General features: G+C 40.8%; 1 protein-coding gene across 10 annotated transcripts in view; it reads right to left on the reverse strand.

Annotated features, from left to right (window-relative positions):
• The window catches only part of LOC126354917 (C-terminal-binding protein), a 189628-nt gene that overhangs the window by 32136 nt on the left and 135297 nt on the right, over positions 1–22195 (reverse strand). For all 10 annotated transcript variants that reach the window (XM_050005003.1, XM_050005002.1, XM_050004999.1 and 7 more), the window contains 3 exons: positions 16049–16148; positions 15689–15820; positions 3199–3557 (listed from right to left, as the gene is read on the reverse strand). In XM_050005003.1, coding sequence (XP_049860960.1) covers positions 3199–3557; positions 15689–15820; positions 16049–16148 — 591 coding nt within the window. The remainder of the gene's footprint in view (positions 1–3198; positions 3558–15688; positions 15821–16048; positions 16149–22195) is intronic.

The following is a 22195-nucleotide window of genomic DNA, read 5'->3' on the forward strand; positions in this document are numbered from 1 at the left end:
GATTCTTCTCCTTCCTCTTTCATAAAAAAAACCACCTCAATCTTGTCATCACCAATTCTGTAGCTATTCCTGCCATTGTCAAAATCTGTTCGCCGATTAACTTTACTAACCCTGCCAGAATCACAGGTTTAGTTATCCCGCGACTATTCTCCTGTTAGGCGTTGTTACATGTCCGTACAACACGTTTTCCGCGTTACTTCCAGAATAGAACTGAAGCGGCTGCTAGCCAGGGACTGTACAACTGGTCCAGCCTACAATTTTCTGTCAAATTTTCATTTTCTTGGATACACCAAGAAGATAATATGTAATCTTTCTCACCAGTTATTCCTGTTAGTCGTTTATTTCCATTCTGGTAGTCTGAATCTATGGATTTCGCTAGTAATCCTAACAACACTGATCATTCGCAAGCCCAATCAACCACATAATCAGACAGTGTTTGGCATTCATCCGTTTGGCTTTACTCCGCTCAGCTCGTTTTCTGCGGAAAGTTTATTTCTAGATGTGACAAGGACTCTCCTGACAGACATCACATACACTATGCACGCATTCAAAAATCAACTTATGATTCATTCCGAAATCAACTTAAAATGTGTTCAAAAACCGACGGGGATGTGTTTCAAAATCATATGAGTAATTGATAGACCAATGTGCACCGATTGCTAGGCGCTTTGTGAAACAAGTCCCCCCCCCCCCCCCCCCCCCCTCTCTCAAGAACATTAATTTGGCGCCCCCTTTTCCCTGTAGCATCTAGCTGCTTGCTGCAACTGCTTGCACAGCCAACAGCCACATTCCTGTAGCCAGAAGCGGGAGAATCTACAACTGTGCATGAGCATGAGCCCACTCGTAACTGCTAAAACAAATCTAATGTTAACAACTGTGACTGCACACTCATTGGAAGCAATTTTTTTTAATGAAGCATTGCATTGTCTTCCTAAAGCCTTTGACATATTTTGCTGTTGGCATACGCTTGCAAGAGCACTGTGTGTCATTGTTGCATAGGGTGCATTTCCTTTGCTATTTAAGTTATTTTTGTTTTTTTTCTCTGATTTATGTTTTACTGTTGAAGTATTCTTCTGCAGCAGCGGGATACAGTAATACCCTTCGTTACAGTATCAGTTCTTACCAGTCAAAATCACAAAAATTTAACAGGAAAAAAAAATTTAAAAATCTAAAATTCCCGGGTTTTTCCCCCCTTTTCTCCCAGACAAAAAAATTCTCGGATTTTTCCCACATCTCCCCATTGCCCCGGGTCATATACACCCTGTATGATGTACAATTCACAGACGCCTATTGGTGCAAAAGGGCATATCAGACCTATGATAATCCTAGTACAATAGCGAATTAAATCAACATGTAAAATCCAAACCTCTCCCATGAAGGAAGAGTCTTCAGATTGATGTTTTTAATAAGCCTGCAAAATCCTTCTGGCAATCCAAATTGTACCCTCCTACCTACCAGCTTTCATCCCCTGCAAAATCTCCCTGATCCATCTGGCAGCCCATTCTCATTTCTTCCTCCGAACATTGACAGAACTTACTGAATGGAGAAACAGATTAACACCTGCATGTCAATATCTTACTCCTTGAGCTAGATTTTGCAATTTCCATTTAACATATTGATGTCATAATTTATTGTAAGGTCTTGGCGAGTGCATCAAGTATCTATTACCATGTCAAACCCTAATGAGCTCTAAGGACAAACTACCAAGCTTCTCTTGTGTACTCACAGGAAGAGTAACAAATTGGTATGAAGAGCTAAAGCATCTGATGTGACAAAATGTATTACTGATGGAAAAATTTTGACACTCTAAAATTATAAAGAAAGAAATGTAATGTACTACTAGCAACAAACACCTTACGCAAGTCCGCTGCATTTAACAAAAGCCCTGATACGAAGCTTAATGAGAACCTAAACGCAACGTCAAGAGAAAGCATGCAGTAGGAACTGCAAGTACAAAGGATCCTTTGTGGAATTTATTTTGTTCACTATCTTCAGTTCTGCCAAGCAAGTGATTGATTTGATGTGGCTACGATTCTAGCTAGGTGTGAGGAAGGTGCGCGCACACCTGTAGAGGTGGATGCATACTAACCCCTTCCCATTTTCTATTCTTTCTAATCTTTCAAAAGTAGGTATGAAATAAAAATATCTACAATTTTCTATCATGACTACGTACAGCTATGCTAGGCAAAATTACCCCCACATCACATCACATCCCATCCCATCCCACCCCATCCTATATCCTTCCAAGAAAGCATTAAACTCCATTTTATGACTTTGCAACTCCTGAGCATAGGAAAGTTATTCCGGGTTATTTGTTGCTAATCAGTTTTCTCAGATAAAATAAATTATGTTGTTTTCCAGTAAGCTTTCACAGTCTGCCAATGATTGCAGATGTCTGGCCTGTGGGTATTGTTGCACCTTTTAGAGAAACTTCTTCCAAATACCAATACCCTCAACACAAATTCTCTGAATTGCAACACAGAAATCTTACCCTGAACTTTAAGATATAAGAATACTTCTTTTAAATTCTACAGAAAATTTTCAAGAACTTAGGTCAGACTGTTCTACATGCCTTATGGAGAACAGGTGCCCGTCAACTTGACTGCTGGCAGGCACAGATAGTATAGACTACGCTCTGCATGTGCACAAGCCACTTTGTGATCCCTCCCCTTAGGCTCTCAGCAGGGAAGAATGATCACATAGGCTAGCCCTTGTGTCATCTATTTGCTCACCATTGCCCGAACTCAAGCAATCTATCTGAATCAGGCAGACACGTGAATCCTCTGTATGCCACTAACACCGCTTTCAAAAAGGCTTTGGTAGAAGTCAATTTTTAAACAAATACAGATATGTGCATGCAGCTGTTATTTCTGTTCTTGCAATCACAAACAATATGCAAACTGCTGCAATCTAAGTCCTACATTTGCATGCTTATACTGTGCACAGCAACACTAATTTGAAAACACCATGCCTACTAAAATAAAGGGAAAAAATTGAGGACACACTAAGGGAGAAAACAGTGAGCCCATTGATTTCAAATGCAAAACATGAAGTTTTCCAAGCTGTTTTTTAGTTGCGATCACTGCTGTTAGCAGAATGATCAAAGGATACAATCCCTACAGTTAGAGAATAATTTCTGTATCTTGACAAAGCCGTGCAATTAATATAAGACAAAACCAACTACTTTTCAGGACTTACTATACTGTGAGGAAGGCCAGGGACAGCGCCTGCTCCTGCACCTGCCGCGCCGCCACCAGCACCAGCTGCTACTGAGTGTGGCACCTGGTCGTGTGGTGTTGTTGAATGTGCCTGCTGCACAGGCAGTGCTCCAGTGTAATAACCACCATTCATGCCATCTGCGTAACCTGCGGCAGCGGCAGCTGTCCCTCCCAGGAAGTATTCCTTATTCACACAATTGCGTAAGCAGTCAGGAATACGTCCAACAATAGCCCGCCTTATTTCACTGGCTGCCATCTCGCGCAGTTCTGTGCACGACGCATCCGAGTAGAATGCTGCATGAGGTGTACACAGCAAGTTCGGCGCGTCTTTCAGTGGACCTGAAAAATTGAAATCGTGAATACTCTACATAACTTCTTCAAACAATGGAAAACCCAGGATGGAATGTAACAATATTATGAAAAGGAAAGTTGCCACCCACCATCTAGCAGAGAAGCTGAGTTGCAGATAGGCACAACAAAAAGATGTCACAAATAAAGCTTTCAGTCTCTATGGCCTTCCTCAGAAAAACACACACACACACACACACACACACACACACACACACACACACACACACTTGCTCTCTGGCAACTACAGCATTCACTGCGACTACAGTCGCGTGCGTGTGTAATGGTTTTAAAACGTATTAAGATGATGCCTCTCTAAAATGGCCAAAGTTATATAGCACTGACCTCTGGCTAAGTTTACTTTATTAAATCCTCAAAATCTTTCATAGCAGCATAGCCAGATACAATTTTTGTTGGTATTCAAGCCATTTCGATTGTGACCCCATTTCAGTAGCCAACGTGGTTTGGACTAGATAACATCTGTGCTGTGCCACGATTCAGTATTTTGAGAAAAATCTATCTGTGATCTTGATGCAACGAGTTTTTTGACAACAGTTCAACATTCAGTGCTACAATACCTTTCCTTATGTGACCACTATTTGGTCTTGGATTTAGCAGGAAACTGGTAGCACACTGAGGATAGAGAGAGAGAGAACGGGCCGATTAAGATCCATCAGAACACGAGAAAATGTGCAGATTGTGAGAGCTGCAGTTCAGCAATCACAAAGACGTTCTGCTCAAAGGCATTCAGTTACATTGGGGATTTCAGACTTCAGTTTGAGCAAGATTTTGCATTTTAATTTGAATTTCCATCAGTTCAAAATAATTACAGTTCAAGAATTGAGCCCAGCAGACTACACCAACCACCAAATCTGTGCGAGCAAATGCTTACACAGATCCCTCTGGAGGCAGCTTTCTTCAGAAGCAATGAGGCGCATTTTCACTTCAGTGGTAGGCTGAATAACCAAAATTTTCACTACTGGGCTGAAAATACCCCTGAATTATTCACGTAAGACTGTCACTTTCCCCTGTACTATCAATATGGTGAGTAGTATCTCAGTTTGGCTTGACACACTGTTTCTTCCTTGAAGGAGGTGTGATTGAATTCCAGACATTATGTTGAATGTTAAAAAATATTCTGCAGCCCAGAATGGAAGAGACTGTGGAAGAAGAGGGGTTAAGGGACTTTATGTTCCAACAGGATGAGGCTACAGACTACACAGACCAAAATTCATTTAATGTTTTGAGACAGGCGTTTCCGGGACATCTGGGAGGGGGGGCGGGGGCAGCAGCAACATCATGGAGGAAGAGAAGAGCATCAAAATAATGGGATAAGAATATGGCATCAACACACCCATCTTGTTGCAGGCAGGGAAAGTTTTGAGATACAGAATGGCCAGAGAGGTATCATCTTTCGTTTCCCCCAACATACTGAATATCCAAATTACTTATGGGAGCCCAGCCAGCAATGTCTTCTACAACTGCCAATATCTCTGAACATAAAACCCAGCCATTTTCAAGGAGCAAATGCAATGAGAGGTAACTCCCTTGGGTTAAAATGAAGAGTAAGGTGGAAGTATGAACAAATTATAAGGTTAAGATGTCAAGTCAATCCTGCAGTCAAAGCCAACAGGAGACCATCTGAAGCACAGACTTTAGTGTGATGTGCTCAGGTACCCACACCTAGAGACCAGTGAAATTATTTTGTTTGATCTTTTGATATCACTACAGAAGCCACATAGTGATAAAATTTCTGTCTGTAATTTATTGCTTTGACGTCTTCAGCGAAAACTGCATGTGACGAGCGTGCCTGTCAGCTTCAGAGTTCACTTTATTGCAGCTTATCTGTGGTGCTCATTTAGTGGCCGTAAGAGCACAAGCACTGAAAAAAAGATGCGAGTGGCAACAACTACAGGTTCTTGGTAATGTATTCCCAGAGTTTTTAACTCATACGGTATGCAACTTCTTGGTGACAGCTAAAGCAAATTTAGGAGTCATCTGAGTATTCTTGTCCAAATCCCAGGATCTTATCTTCAATTTCAAGGTGCCTTGTTTTGCAGACTTCTTAGTCAAATGACTTGCAAGTTAGTTTCCTGGGATTCCAATATTGTTAAGAGTCCAGACAAAAAGGATCAACTTTCCAAGAGTTTTGCAGCAGAGAAATGAGATCTTGAAGTGACATTACCAGTGGGTGTCAAGGGTAGCAGCAAGTTACAGCTTGTGAACAGCTCTGTGAGTCACACCAAATTAGGAAGCAAATTAAGAAAGTCTCATGTGAACCAGTGTGGAGATATAAAAAAGAACTACAGTTCTACAGTAACGACATTACACTTCCATGACAGGGAGTACTTGCTGCCACCATAGTATGAATGTGTAAGCTGTTCAGCCATCAACAGATGATTTCTAAACTGCCATTCACAAACCCTTGCCACAGAGATCGTATCCCTGTGGAAGGCTGAAGATCTGCCCAATCCACCCACCCAGTCCTGTCAGAGGCAGATCAGATGCCTGCTCACCTAAGCACCTATATCATACACCAGCTCTGCTGCAATCATTGCAAAGCTTATGTCGCTATGGCTATCAGTCAGCTGTCCACCAGAACGAATGGCCAACAACAAACTGTGGTCGAAAGTGGACCACTTTGTGGCACAACACGTAGCTGAACATAATATGCTTTATCAGAATGAGATTTTCACTCTGCAGCGGAGTGTGCGCTGATATGAAACTTCCTGGCAGATTAAAACTGTGTGCCGGACCGAGACTCGAACTCGGGACCTTTGCCTTTCACGGGCAAGTGTTCTACCAACTGAGCAACCGAAGCACGACTCACGCCCGGTACTCACAGCTTTACTTCTGCCAGTATCCGTCTCCTACCTTCCAAACTTTACAGAAGCTCTTCTGCAAAACATGCAGAACTAGCACTGTAGCTAAGCCATGTCTCCACAGTATCCTTTCTTTCAGGAGTGCTAGTTCTGCATGTTTCGCAGAAGAGCTTCTGTAAAGTTTGGAAGGTAGGAGACGGATACTGGCAGAAGTAAAGCTGTGAGTACCGGGCGTGAGTCGTGCTTCGGTTGCTCAGTTGGTAGAGCACTTGCCCGTGAAAGGCAAAGGTCCCGAGTTCCGAGTCTCGGTCGGGCACACAGTTTTAATCTGCCATGAAGTTTCATAATATGCTTTATGTTAATGGCTGCTTTGGAACCCAGGGGGCCATCTGCATCCTAAATCCAACAACAGCTTTGCTGAACTGCACAGATGGGTGTTGCCCTTACAAGATGTTCTCCACTCCTGGCCTCAATCTACAGTAACTCACTGTCCCCTCACTATCCACACAACAGTTTATCCGTCTGATGTTCTCACCTTCTCTAATTATGTCCCCTTACTCTCATTGTGCACTGCTCTCTGCCAATGTGCCCATCTGTCCTTTCCCTTTCATGTTCCTCCCGGGCGTGCCAGAAAATTTTTTCCGGGTAGCATCTGGCTGCTTGTTGCTACTGCATATCACTGCGGTCACAGTGGCACTGATCTCAGTGGCTTCCTCCAACTACCGACATGGGCCGAAGACATCCCATATTTTCAAATCAGTATGCCATTTCATGTATGGTCACAATAGCTGACCTCTTCGCCCAAACATACAAATTTCTGACAATAACTGATGAAATTCAAATCAGTTGCTTTCTTCGGTCATATTGGCCAACACAACAGAAAACATGGACTGTGAGAAACTGATAAGTTTAGTCAAAGGAGGAGTTAGTAGCATCCTGAAGATGAAAAATATAATCGGGATATAGTTCGTAATCTATGGAATGAAACTGTAGATTTATTGCAGACCGCGCGTAAGCAAAATCTATATTGCAGATTTTAGGTGTAAATTGTAACCTCAAAGAGACTATTCCAGTGATAAATGCTTGAAGCTACTGTACTGGCTCTTTTTGGGTTGTGGTAGAAGGACATTAGTTGTCTACAAATTATTGTTATTATTATTATTATTATTATTACCACTTAATGGTGTTTTTATGCAAGCAGGGTGGTACTATTACATAAAGTGGTTTGCAAATGTAGTGTGTGTTTTTAGTGCTTTACGTGTTCAGTATATCTTACTATAAACTTTGTGTTAATGACAGTCGTCCAAGGTTAATTGACCTATGTCTGCACAACTTCAAATAAATGCAGCAGAACACTGTTTGTACTCTCATTTTTCAAGGTCACTACGCACCACCTTGAGTATGTAGCATAACGTCTCTCCCTTTGTTTCATGTATTTGTACAACTTGTCCAGTAATTCCAATAACTGAGAGAGTATACAGCACTCATCATGTTCTTTTCAAGACGAATGTACCTCATTCACGTGCATTTAGCATAATCTTAGAGCCAAAGCCAAACTGCAGTACTTGTTTCCAGGTACAGAGGCAATGGGATATGCATTCCACCCATGAGGATTCAAACCATATCTACTTCACACATAGAATAGGTTCTAACATAATATAACCACCTTGACCCTGCCAAAAAATGACTATGGATGTTCAATGTGCCATGACCAAGCTTTTGGCCGATGTTATTGGGTGACCTTTGGCGATGGCGTGGGACGACTGTTGATAGTGTCACTGTGAATGCAGCCTATAAGATAGACACTTCAAGTAGATGGAAGTGTTAGAAGATACTGTTCACACAAGTTTCAACTTCACATGCACGAGCCTTCTGGCAACTGCTCAAACAAACCTAATCTACAAAGTCTGCTCAGAAAATTTCAGAACTTTGTGCACAAAATTTTTCTATGCTTACCTTTTACTTACTGTGCATGGTCTACTTCAAAATACTTTCCACAATTACTACACCACTCCCAAAACCGTTTCAACTTCCAAAAGCAGTCTTGCTATAAATGTGGCTGGACTGGGTGAAGAGCAGTCTGCAAATTTCCTTTTAGCTCATCTATAACTGCAAATCTTTGTCCTTTCAATGGGGGTTTCACCTTTGCAAATAAGGAAGTCTGCAAGGGTCAGATCGGGAAAGTAGAGACTGAGGTGGCACAGTGATTATGTTTTTGTACAATAGTGCAAGGATATATGGGCGGGTGCTTTATCGTTATGCAAGAGCCACGAATTGCCTCACCGCACTTCACACTGTTTCCTTCTCACATTTTCTTGCAGGCGTCTCAACACATCCCAATAGTACAATAGATTAACAGTTTGTCCTGTGGCACGAATTCATGACGACGTTAATGACAAGTTGTTATCGGCAGAAATTTAAGGGCATCCCGAACAAGGGTCATCTTTAACTTCTGTCCTGCAATTGATAAATCATGTGAACCATTCTTAACACTGAGTACAACTGAAGCACATATCATCGTAGGCTTCCTGAATCATTTGGTCTGTCTCTGTAAAGGTTTTCTTGATTTTCACGCAAAATTTAATGCAGAGGCTTTGCTCTTCTAACTCTGCCACCTCGAAATTTGCAAACTGTGCGACAATGTTCTATTCAATACAGCACTGAACAGTAACTAACCAACATACAACAATGAAACTTTCCGCAGTTACACAATAAACACAGGCATGTGCAGAAATGCCGACCAAACTTTACTCCAAGACACAATCAGCACAAAATTCCAATGTTTTGGAATTTTTTGAGCAGACCTTGTAAACAGTTGTTTTGTCACACACATCATAAGTATAAAGTCTTGCAAAGCCTCTGACACATTTTGTTGTTGGCAAACGCTTGTGTGCATACACTGTGTTTTTTGTTGTAAATGGCAGATCTCATTTGAAACGTAAGTTTTAATTCCCCCACTCCCCTCTCGTTTATGTTTCATTGCTGCAGCATTATTCTGCAGTAGCGGGATACAGTAAAATTCTTTCAGTTCTTACCAGGCAAAATTTACTGAAAATTAAAACAATGAAAAATTCCTAAATTCTATTAAATTACCTGGTTTTTCATAGTTTTCTCCCAGGTGAAAAGCTTTCCCAGGTTCTTCCCAGAGTTCCCAGTGGCCCGTGGCGTACACATACTGTTCTGCAATGCTCACTGAGAAAATACTTCTGGTTTTTCAACCAGCGTAGCTGCTTGGATTGCTACGTATATCCTCTACTAACTTTGCTTTAGCACGGCAGACGCTTGTGGTGGAAAGTGGGACACTAGATGTTCATTTTAATGTGTTGACCTTCCTTGGAAACAGGTTTCTGCAGCATGTAAGCATAAGAAGTGGCGAAGACGGGAGGGGGGGGGGGGGGGGGGTGTCATCGCTTTGGATTCCTTTTTGTCTTTTGTATACGGAGTCTGCTTGGTCACTTATTTCCTAAATTTTCTGTCCTTTAGCACAAACAGGGCTGCCTGAGCTCCAGACTGTGGGACTCTTAGAACAGTTAATGCAGACTGCTGGACATGGGCATTTAGTTCCAGCCTCAGTGCTGTCTTTTTACACTTCCCACTTATTTTTTCTCCTCTGAAAATCAGTGTAGTGTGGCTGAAACACTGGCATTTGTAGCACCCTTAGTCTGAGGAATGTTGCCATGGTCTGGTCATGCACACCATGGTAGGGAGAGGGAGGTAGGGGCTTAGAGCAGAACACAATCATTAGCTGGCTGAAGTTCAAATTGAATAGTGCGTAACGACTTCGTTAACGTTAATTGATACCAATAATGTCGTTTCCGTGCAAATTTGAATGTGGTTTTCTTTATGTGACTCTCTCTTTGTGGCTTGAAACTGTATTCCTCTATTATTGTTGTTGCTGCTGGCAGGAGTTGATACCAACCAGTTGAAAAGGGTGTATTAACTGTTAGCGGTGTACATGTTCCAGTCGAGTGGTCACATCTCTGAATGGTTTTTGTAGTGTTTAGGTTGCTACAGGGAATTGTTGACAGTGCAATAGTGAGAAGTTTAACCATCTCATTTATCAAAGCGAGGCTGGCAAACCTAATTAATACTGACTTTCAAGAAAGTAATTTGGGATTTTCCCCAGATTTCATGGTTAAAAATACACTTTTCCCAGATGAAAATACACTTTTTACGTGTTAAGTGACAGTACACTTTCCCTTGTAGCTGTGAAGCTTATGAACAGTGAATGGTAAAGGTTTTATCCACCAGCTTATAGCTTCTTGACACTTTTGGAAACTCAACACAGCAAAAAGTAATGTGATTTCGGAAGACCTATGACACACAGAAATATGTACACTATGTATTTTCTTATTACGAAAGTAAAAATACGAATTCCACCAAATACAGCAGATTAGTTTCAGAAACACTGAAATCGTGACTTCAATGCGCTCTTGTCAGCCAATAATAGCATGTCACACGATTTCTCCAACCGATGATAGTGGATATCACTTAACCCTTAACTCACGAGGTGTGGTCTCTCAGAGCGCGTGAAAAATTTTTGAACTTGCTCTCCAAGACCAGAGTTGGTGGAATGCTTCTGTACTCCCCCTACCCTCCTCAAATTGCCAAGCCTATGACGATTTGTTGTCTGTTGCGGTATCGCCTTCTGTGTTTATTGTTGACAAGTGTTACTAAAAGGTGTTGGAGTCTCTTAGACCGCGCCTCATGAATGCTGCCCGTTTTCTTCAGTACGGTACTGTATAGCTCAATGTGTGTTGGCACAAATGTGTGATTTTTAATTTTCTCGAGTTCAAGGATGTAGATCAAGAAATAAATGAAAAAGATGACAACTTTACATTTGCCAGTGATCACATATCTGCCATTGAACAGGAGTATCACTGAGGGGAAGAGCTTCAGGAAAGTTGTTATGGGGATCTGTCTTTTCTTTAATCGAATACTTAAAGTGTCCGTTAAAATCGAATGTGTTCCGAGTGAATTCAGTTTTATTTGGAAATTTATTTGCTACGGAGATTGCATAATTTTTCAAAATGTTAAATTCAATACCCTAACAGTATATTTATGTGTATTATTTAAGAGAACCATACAAAATTATGTGCTTTTGTGTGATAAACATTAAATTGCTGCAGGCTTTGTTTAGTGCAATAAAATAAACTGGAAGCAATTTAACCACCACTTAAATAACTGTAAAAATAAATTTCATATAGCATAAACTAAAAATTTCAAATTATTTCGGCCTCAAATCTGTTTAAATATAGCGGTCCCAGAAACCCCACCTCGAGGTGTATGTTATGGAAATGTCACCTCGCGAGTTGAGGGTGAAGTACAGCGAACACAGAAACAGGTAAAGTTAATGGTTTAAATTAATACACATACAGTATAGCTACAAGCAAAGCTACACCTAATATTGGTCCTTTGTGTGTTTCCCTTCAAGCTATATCAAATAAATATTTGTTGTAAAATTTTAAATAATGACAAATGGCTGGTTTTCTAGGCCCGAAATTTTTCGAAGTGACTAGTTATCAAAGCATTAAGTTTTGAATGAGAGTCAAACGATCTGTGAGTTAAGAAAGTTATCACAGTCTCACACGTAACAGAACTCGTCTTGTGTGAAAAGAAATTCACTTTGCAATATTTTCCCCACAACCTGTTAGAAATAGGTTAATCTGAACAGTTGCCAGGCAGCACCAGAAAACAGGTGTTAAGGTATGCCCAGATGATGCGCACTCTCTGTGCAAAATCATAGATGCACGGAAATAAAAGTTGGGGGGGGGGGGGGGGGGGCGAATAATAATAATAATAATATTGTTGTGGGAAAATGCACATACAGAGGGGCATTCTTGTGTCGACACATTGCCTCACTGTGCAACCAGTCTGCTATGAATCCCCTGCTTTGTGAGCCCATGCTGCATTTATTGCGATCAAAAGTGACAGTAGATAAAGGATAATCTAAATAACAGAGGTATGAGAAATGTGAAGACAGAATATTTTGTTGAAAATTTCTGCTTGGGAGACTGCAGCGATAAGGCTTAGCTAGTAATCAGCAACTTATTTATCAGTTTGAAGTACTTTTTTTCGTATTCCGAAACCAAGCACTTCAGTGATTACTCCTGAAAGTCAGTAATAATTATAGAGCTTCTTTGTTGTTATGTGAAGGTTAATAAACTTTCATGGCTCTTTTGTACTTTATTTTATACAAAAAAAGTTGTTTACACAACTTTAATCGTGAAAGATTACATGCAAGTCAACATCCTTGTACTCTATTAATATTAATTTAATAGTTGCCAAAATCCATTAGGATGGAGATCATTTTTCCAATTTTGTATTTTTGCATCATCAATATTCTTCATTTCTACTTCCAGTAGTTTTTTGAGGAGCTACACCTACCCTCCATAATTTCTTTTGTTCATATTTCAGGCTTCCCAGTTGTTGCGCTGTAAGTCACCATAGCCTGAACATTTGTCCACACTTCTCACACTCAGTTTCATTGAATCTGTGGCTTATACTCCCAATTTTCCCCACTTGGAAGGTTATGGTATGTTATTCTTTACCGTAGTATGATCAGAGACTTGTTACCTAATAGCACTTGACGTTCAGGGCATCGCATCTCAAGTTTTTATTCAAATCATCTTTGGAAGCAGCAGCATTCCACATGACTTTTCTTTATAATCATCTATAAATTTACGTGTGCTTCCTCTGGGGTCAACAGACATTACAACATGTTAATTGGTTCAAAACTTAGCCTCAACACACTACACTCTGTCACGTACAGTCTCCAGTTGCCTTTTGTCTGCTAAAAAGCACAAAAACTCCCACCACAGTCGAGAAGTTGTGTGCTAAGTGGACGGCCTCCATTTCTAGGAAATTTTGCCCACACAAATGCGCATGCTTAACTGTGCTGTTGGGAACTTATACACATGGCAAAAGTTGAACAGAAAATAAGCATGGCATTGACGCACCATTACTGCGCATGTGCAACTACAAACGTGGGAATCCCATGCTTGATGTTGCCTGTGCTCATATGCCTTACATCTCATTTCTGTTTAGAATTTCATGCTTAGTGGGCATAAAATAACCATGTGCAACATGTTAGGAGGGCATTTACGGAATTATTGTACTTAGGGCAGCATTATTTCATTATGTCCTATCCACGTAAGGAATGCAAAATAAAAAAGCATTGCTTGCCACAATATTCATTTCAAAACAGGACCTCACGGTTCAAAGTATCCTAATATTTTGGAACGCGGCAACTTAAAGTTTTTTTAAAGTTATTATCAGTACTCTGCAACACTTATCTAGCATTACCAATCAGGTTTCATGACTTTTTCGAACAGTATAAAAATTAACAAGGTTATCCATCAAATGAAGGTTATCTGTAAAGCAAAGAAACTGTGGGATTAGCAGTTTGTATTCTACTCCAAGAGTAAATATGAAGTCTTGTGGGTAGGTACAATGATGAAACACAGTGTGCTGCTAGTCTATAATTTACCAAAGGATGGTGTTCTATAAACTGAAGACTTAAACAACACAAATTAACAAATAACGTCATGTCCAGAGTAGGTAGGAAAAACGTGTTCAAACATGTCTTGTGATCGAAACAAGTTGTGTTTCACAGAAAGCAGATTTGTAGAATTATACTAAAGCTGTCAATGTATTTGAAACAAAACATTTTATTCAATACCACTGACCAAATTTTGCCTGTTTAGCCAGCTTCAATTGAACATTTACGGAACTTAATACTGATGTTGCATTAACAGATCTCACATTATGTCATAAAAGAAACAGGGCATCAGAATACTCCATGAGCAATGGAATTTTGTACAACATACTAAAATGTTGTAATTCAGCTTGAAGTGCACACTCCTATGTCCAGATTCACACTGAAGTATGCCCCTACAGGAATTAAGCTTATCAGTGTGGTTTTCAGAATGCCAATTTTCTTGGCGGGTACCAGTACGTATTATCTCATAATTGATTTGCTACTATGGCATTACACCAAATGTCCACTTTAAACTTGGCAAACAGTTGAAACAAACCAACAGTGTTGAATTAAAAACTCCGTTTTGAATAAACTAACTGCTTCTGTGGGAAAGATTAAGGCAAGCCAAATTTCTTTAGCAAGTGAACAAAAATAACTGATGTTCTGCAAGAAGATTATTGCTCAATTGCAAACACTGCGGAAATAAAATAAAATCAGAAATTTAGAACTCTTAACATATTTCAGCCTTCCCAATGCTTTTTAATTCACCCCAGCCAAAGAAATCTGTTTTGTTTTCATTTGACGTGAGAGCTGTAAATGAAGAGAAAACGCTAGTCACATGGAGACTACATGCCCCCACCCCTTTCCACTAGAACTCAGACTGCTCTGCGCATGCACTAATGTTGCAGTTTGGTGTGCTCAAAAAAATTTCCTGGGTAGTGTCTGGCTTACACAGCTAAAAGCCACACTTCATTAGCCAGAAAAGGGAGAAGTCGCTGCTCAAAAGCAACTTCAGCTCTGCACATGCACATAAAGCCTGCTGGCAACTAATCAAATGAACCTAACGTAAACTTATGACACCACACTTATCAAAAGCAGTGTACCGTTACATAGTTTTCATCCTAAAGCCTTTGACACGTTCTTCTGTCATCAAACACTTTTGTATGCACTGTGTTTTGTTGTTTTAAATTACACATTTTCTTTGCCACTTACATTTTATTTTGATGTTTTTCTCTGATTTATGTTTTAATTCTACAGTATTATTTTGCAGTAGCAGGCTAAAGCAATATTCTCTGTTAGAGTATCTGGAAACTGAAACAATGAGAGATTCCTGGGTTTGTCCCAGATGAAAAACTTTCTGGGTTTATCTCAGATTTCTCGGTTGTCCCAGGGTGTATAAACCCTGATTTGATAGAGTAGTAGTGTAGAGAATTAATGACACATACAACAACGGAAGTTTCCAATTAAATATGCAGAGCACTATACCCAGTAATTTTATTCATTTGCTGCTTTTCACCAAGATTAAAAGTATTCACCCACAGATGCAGGTGTGATTTTGCTTTAATGCCACTGAATCTCCGAGGCACGGATGAAAAGAAGAGCTTCAAACCTTACTGGCACTAAATCTTCGAAGATAAGCAGTAAATACAGAATCACGATCATCAGCTTGTAATGCTGCACTTTGCTCAGTTATTTTTCCTTCAACTTTTAAACTTCCCGCAACGGCTACAGAGCACACACAGCAAGAAAATAGTGACAGTATATAGAGGTATTAAGATGTTGGTACAAATTAAGATGTTGACAGACAAATTTTTACAAACCTTGGAATACATTATATGGTTCATTCTCATGAACATCAAGTGCTGCAGCACGTATGCGACCTTGCTTTAGTGCTGTAGCCAAGGCATCATCATCCACGAGGCCACCACGTGCCGTGTTCACCAGGAAAGCCCCTTAAAGTAACAAAAAAGGAACTGTAATTGGACTAGCAATTATACTGCAATGTAAGCTAAGAAATGCATTACTGAAGTATGAAACAATACTGTATTAACATTATTCTGCTTAACAAATCCACTACTAATTAAGAAAGTTTCTTGTTTTAAATGACTCTCAACATACGGAATACTTAACAGTGTCTTTCTACAAAAATTGTGTGTGTTGAGTGAAAATCCAATACAAACCTGGCCTCATCTGTTTGATGGTGAACTCATTTATTAAATGATGGTTATGCTCATTTAGAGTGCAATGCAGCGACACACAGTCTGACTGGAATAGTAAATCCTGAAACAGACCATATTGCAAATCATATGACTAAACCTAAAAAACACCATTTAATGTGTACAAAATCTTAACATTAAATTGTTCTAGGATGCTTCTAGTGCCAGTGGACCACAGAGCAAACACTCTGAACCACAATGGACCAAGAACTGAACAACAGCGTACACTAAACTAATGGGGTAATGCCTAAGGATGTTGCTAGCAGAAGGAGTACAAAGGGAACATCTGGAGCCAAAGCAGACCAAAAACAGAACGCCACTACATGGACAGGAGCACTGGAAGGGTGAATGTCTAAGGACACTGCTAATAGGAGCGGAAGATAGACGGAATGCTTGGAGCAGGGCATAGAGGGGAGACGAAGTATAAACACTGGATCAGTTCTTCTCGATAAACAGTGTCCAGTAGAATCTGGTGAAACCAGTCTAAGGATCGTACGTAAGTAACAACAGTATCTAGCAGAATACTAAACACCTCAAAATATAAAAGAGTGTATTGTTTGTTAGCAATGGAACATCGAATAATTCATCACCATGTAGAAAAAATGATGGACGACAGGGGTAGTTCTCGTCAGACAGAAGGATGGCAGTTGGTGGTTCTGTGTGAATTACAGGGAAGTTAATAAATTAACTAAAAAAGATGTTTGCTCTCTTAAATGAGGCAACGATGCACTCGATTGTTGGAAGAGAGCCAAGTTTTTCTGAACTCTGGACTTATACTCTGTACTGGGAAATAGAATTAGGTGAGACTGATTGCAAGGAAACTGCATTTAACACTCCAGAAGGCCTGTACAAATTGAAAGTGTAACATTCAGTCTGTGAAAATGACATTTTAATATCTCTGAAACTATTGATTAACACACAAAAAGCCAAAGCAGTTTGTAATTGTCTCATACAAGGTGGCCTAAAACTTAATCCAATAAACTGTCCCTTTGAAGTTTAAGAAACCTAAATACTGGGACTTCATGTATGAAACAAAGGTGTGCAGTCAGACTCCGAGAAGGTTACAGCTATAGCTGAATTTACTATTCCTAAAAACACTTTTGATTTGAGAAGCTCCCTTGGATTGTGCCGACATTATTGGAATTTTGAAGTCTTTCATATCTGATGCTAAATTTATATAGGCTCAATCTCAACAAGATTCTTTCTATATCCCACGAAAATCTCTAAAAACTGACCCTTTGCTTGATCTGTGTGAAGAAAGAGCTACAGAGATGCTACTGGGCATGAATTTGGTGCAGTTCTGGTAAAAATTTCATACCAAAAGAAGGTGGTAATAGCGTTTGCTTCCAGGCCACATAAGAAAGTTGAGAGAAATTACTGGATAATGAACCAAGAGAATTTTGCTGTTATTTGTGTCATATGCAAATTTTGACAGTATCTCTAAGGAAGGCCACATTCAGTTATTACAGGGCCATCATTCGCTTTGTTGACTGATGGGCCCTAAGGACCCATCAGGACTTGGGGAATGGGCACTACATCTTCAAGAATATGGCATTACCATAGTGCAAAGAAGTGTGTTCATTGCAAGAAAAATTTTAACCCCTCTGGAATGGGCTACCTACCACTGGTACCTGAACAAATGCACTTATGTTGCACAGAAATACCCCAACATCCCTGAAGCTGGTCATTTAGGATTATTAAAACATATGACAGAATCTGGAAGAACTTTTCCTGGAGAGAGTTCTTTAGAATTGTTCATCACAAAGTGTTGCACTGTAAAGAATGCCAGAGGAGGAATCTGGTTCCCCAGAAAACAAGTTGACATCTCATAACTACGAGGTGCATTCAAGTTCTAAGGCCTCCGATTTTTTTTCTAATTAACTACTCACTTGAAATTGATGAAACTGGCGTTACTTCTCGAAGTAATCGCCCTGCAGACGTACACATTTTTCACAACGCTGACGCCATGATTCCATGGCAGCGGTGAAGGCTTCTTTAGAAGTCTGTTTTGACAACTGGAAAATCGCCGAGGCAATAGCAGCATGGCTGGTGAATGTGCGGCCATGGAGAGTGTCTTTCATTGTTGGAAAAACCCAAAAGTCACTAGGAGCCAGGTCAGGTGAGTAAGGAGCATGAGGAATCACTTCAAAGTTGTTATCACGAAGAAATGGTTGCGCAACATTAGCTCGATGTGCGGGTGCGTTGTCTTGGTGAAACAGCACATGCGCAGCCCTTACAGGTCGTTTTTGTTGCAGCGCAGGAAGGAATTTGTTCTTCAAAACATTTTCGTAGGATGCACCTGTTACCGTAGTGCCCTTTGGAACGCAATGGGTAAGGATTACGCCCTTGCTGTTCCAGAGCATGTACACCATTTTTCCAGCACTGGGGGTTGCCCGTAATTTTTTTGGTGGCGGTGAATCTGTGTGCTTCCACTGAGCTGACTGGCGCTTTGTTTCTGGATTGAAAAATGGCATCCACGTCTCATCCATTGTCACAACCGACGAAAAGAAAGTCCCATTCATGCTGTCGTTGCGCGTCAACATTGCTTGGCAACATGCCACACGGGCAGCCATGTGGCCGTCCGTCAGCATTTGTGGCACCCACCTGGATGACACTTTTCGCATTTTCAGGTCGTCATGCAGGATTGTGTGCATAGAACCCACAGAAATGCCAACTCTGGAGGCGATCTGTTCAACAATCATTCGGCGATCCCCAAAACAATTCTCTCCACGTTCTCGATCATGTCGTCAGAAAGGCTTGTGTGAGCCCGAGGTTGTTTCGGTCTGTTGTCACACGATGTTCTGCCTTCATTAAACTGTTGCACCCACAAATGCACTTTCGACACATCAATAACTCCATCACCACATGTCTCCAACTGTCGATGAATGTCAATTGGTTTCACACCATTCAAATTCAGAAAACGAATGATTGCACGCTGTTCAAGTAAGGAAAACGTCGCCATTTTAAGTATTTAAAACAGTTCTCATTCTCGCCGCTTGCGGTAAAATTCCATCTGCTGTACGGTGCTGCCATCTCTGGGACGTATTGACAATGAACGCGGCCTCATTTTAAAACAATGCGCATGTTTCTAGCTCTTTCCAGTCCGGAGAAAAAAAGCTGAGGCCGCAGAACTTGAATGCACCTCGTATTCTAGCAGCAGGAACACCTTTCCACTGAATTGGAATTCACCTAATTTGGACTTCCACTTGTGGTAATACATGGATTTTTGTTTGTATATCTTACCTAATCCTGCATTTCCCAAACTGTGCACTGTAGAACACTGGTGCTCTGCAGGAAGTGATTAAGTGCCCTGTGTGAAACTATTAATAATGATCTTTTTTGTGACACTACTGGTGATATAAACTAACCTTCAAAGTGAACAATGTTTTCCCATTCGTATAATGTTTTTGAAAGTGTTCCATAAGCTTGCGAATCCCAAGTTCTTCATTTCAACCTGTGGCTGAGAAACCAGAACGAAACCATCCTATCTATGTAACTCAACATGTACAAGAGGAACTGGGAAGAGGTGTTACCTTTTGTGACATTCGTCTACAACAACGTCAAATAAGGAGCAACTGGGTCTACACCTTGGCAGTAACAATGGACACTGTGTTCCCATTTCATCATGATGTCAACAGCAATAATGTGAGACAGTTGTCAACCAAGGCTGAGAAATTTTGTTAGTTAGCTTGACACCGCATGACGCCGACTCAAGAAAAGGTCTACCAAAAGCCTGATGTGAGCGTATCACCCTATTTTGTTGTAGCCTGGCAATCTTATCTGTATCTTTACTCCTGTTCAGCAGTTTGGTATGCCTGAAAAGCTTCAGACCATATAGCATTGGAAGACAGTTATTTGCTGTTATTTATGAAGCCAGAGATTTCGATCACTGTACTAGATGATGAAAGATTACAGACATCGTTCATGTCCTTCAAAAGCAGTATTATATGGCTCCCACCAAATCAGAATAAATTCAAGTCTTCAGCACACCTCAAGTAGTTGGAAAGTGATGAAAAGTGTGACATCGACAAGTTCAAGTAAGTCCCCTGCCAAAGGAGGCACCAGCCAGCCCTTGGTAGCTAGGAGATGCAGGACTGAAGACTTGTTCCGTAACTAGGACTACTAGTCATCAAGATGCTGCTCTTTTAAGGAGGGAGCAATGTCACAAATGAAAAGAAGCTAGTGTGTGTGTGTGTGTGTGTGTGTGTGTGTGTGTGTGTGTGTGTGTGTGTGTGTGTGTGTGTGTGTGCGTGGGGGGGGGGGGGGGGGGGGGGGGAGATGGTTATCTGACAGAGCCATATCAGGTGAATAAGGGGGGGCGTGGCAACAATTCATACCTTACTTCACGTAAATTTTGCGATGGTGATGGAACATGTGCGGGCGTGCATTGTCTTGATGAAAGATGACTTTATTCCTTGCTAAACCTGGTCTTTTTCCACGTATCTTTGTTGCAATTTGTCCAGGAGTTTAGCACTGAATTTCCCAGTAATTGTTTGTCCATCGGGGAGAGAGTCAACAAACAGAATCCCCTTCGCATCCCAGAACCCTGATGATATGACATTTCCTGCCTAAGGAATTGTCTGTTTTCTTTGGTGGCAGAGAATCTGCATGTTTCCACTGCTTCGACTGTTGTTTTGTCTCTGTAGACTAGTAGTGCACTCACATTTCATCTGTGGTCACAAACCGGCGCAAAAACTGTAGTTTGTTTCTTCTAAAACAGAGCAAACATTGTTCCGATATGCCCATTCTCATGCATGTTTGATCCAGCATCAAGAGTCGTGGCTCCTACATTGCAGATAATTTTTTCATACCTAATTCTTCAGTTAAAATGTGATATACCATTTCAGATGAGATCTGGCAAGCTTGAGCAATTTCACGCACTTTCAATCGGCGATCCTCCATGGCTATTTTGTACATTTTTGCAATGATTTCTGGAGTAGTGATATCTTGACCGACCACTGCACAGATGATCATCTAAACTCTCCCAACCACATTTAAATTAATTTGTTCACTTGCCAACAGTTGAATATGAAGGAGCAGAGTGCCACAGTAGATTCTGGAAATCAGCATGAATGTCCTTTGCATTCATACTTTTCTTTACTAGTACTTAATCACTGCTCAAATCTCTATTTTTTCCATCTTTGCAAATCACTATGCGGGAACAACAAAAGAGCCATGTGTCTGCCACAGATCGCTTCAAAGAGCACTGATGTGGCATGTCTTTACAGGCAACAGTCCAACAAATATCATGTGAACAACTGTTTGCACTAGCGCTGACCTCTCGTGGCAATTCCGAGACCTTTGTAAACCACTCTCATATGTCTAAGGATGCCCAATTCATGTTGGCTATGTCACAATAAGATACAGACATAATTTTAACAACTGGGTTTTTGCTGACACCATATTATAAGTGAAAAAAGCTTATTTATTTCAAAGAAAATGAGTGGTGGCGGGTGGGGGAAGATTGCCCATCATTTAAGGGAAAGTTTGAGTGTGGGGGGTGGGTCTATAAATTACTATGATGATGGTGATAAGGAAAACACTAACATAGAAAATGGGGAGAAGCACGAAGAAAATGGGGAGAAGCACGAAGAAAATGGGGAGAAGCACGAAGAAAATGGGGAGAAGCACGAAGAAAATGGGGAGAAGCACGAAGAAAATGGGGAGAAGCACGAAGAAAATGGGGAGAAGCACGAAGAAAATGGGGAGAAGCACGAAGAAAATGGGGAGAAGCATGGAGGAGGTCTTAATGGAGGATAAAATGGAAAACCACAACTGTAGATTAATAATCAGGTTATGGTTCAAATGGCTCTGAGCACTATGGGACTTGACTTCTAAGGGACTTAGAACTACTTAAAGGTAACTAACCTAAGGACATCACACACATCCACGCCCAAGCCAGGATTCAAACCTGCAACCGTAGCGGCCGCGTGGTTCCAGACTGTAGCGGCTAGAACCACTTGCCACTCCGGCCGGCTAATCAGGTTATGAACTAATTAGTGCCATGTTAGTGAAGTTTGTATAGGCTACCAACAATTGTTTTACTAGCCATATCAATGGCAGCTTGAAGAATAATTCACATTGCAGCAGGTACCAAAAAGTGAAGAATAA

Source organism: Schistocerca gregaria, chromosome 3 (assembly GCF_023897955.1).
Source record: "Schistocerca gregaria isolate iqSchGreg1 chromosome 3, iqSchGreg1.2, whole genome shotgun sequence".
In the NCBI taxonomy this organism is placed as follows: domain Eukaryota; kingdom Metazoa; phylum Arthropoda; class Insecta; order Orthoptera; family Acrididae; genus Schistocerca; species Schistocerca gregaria.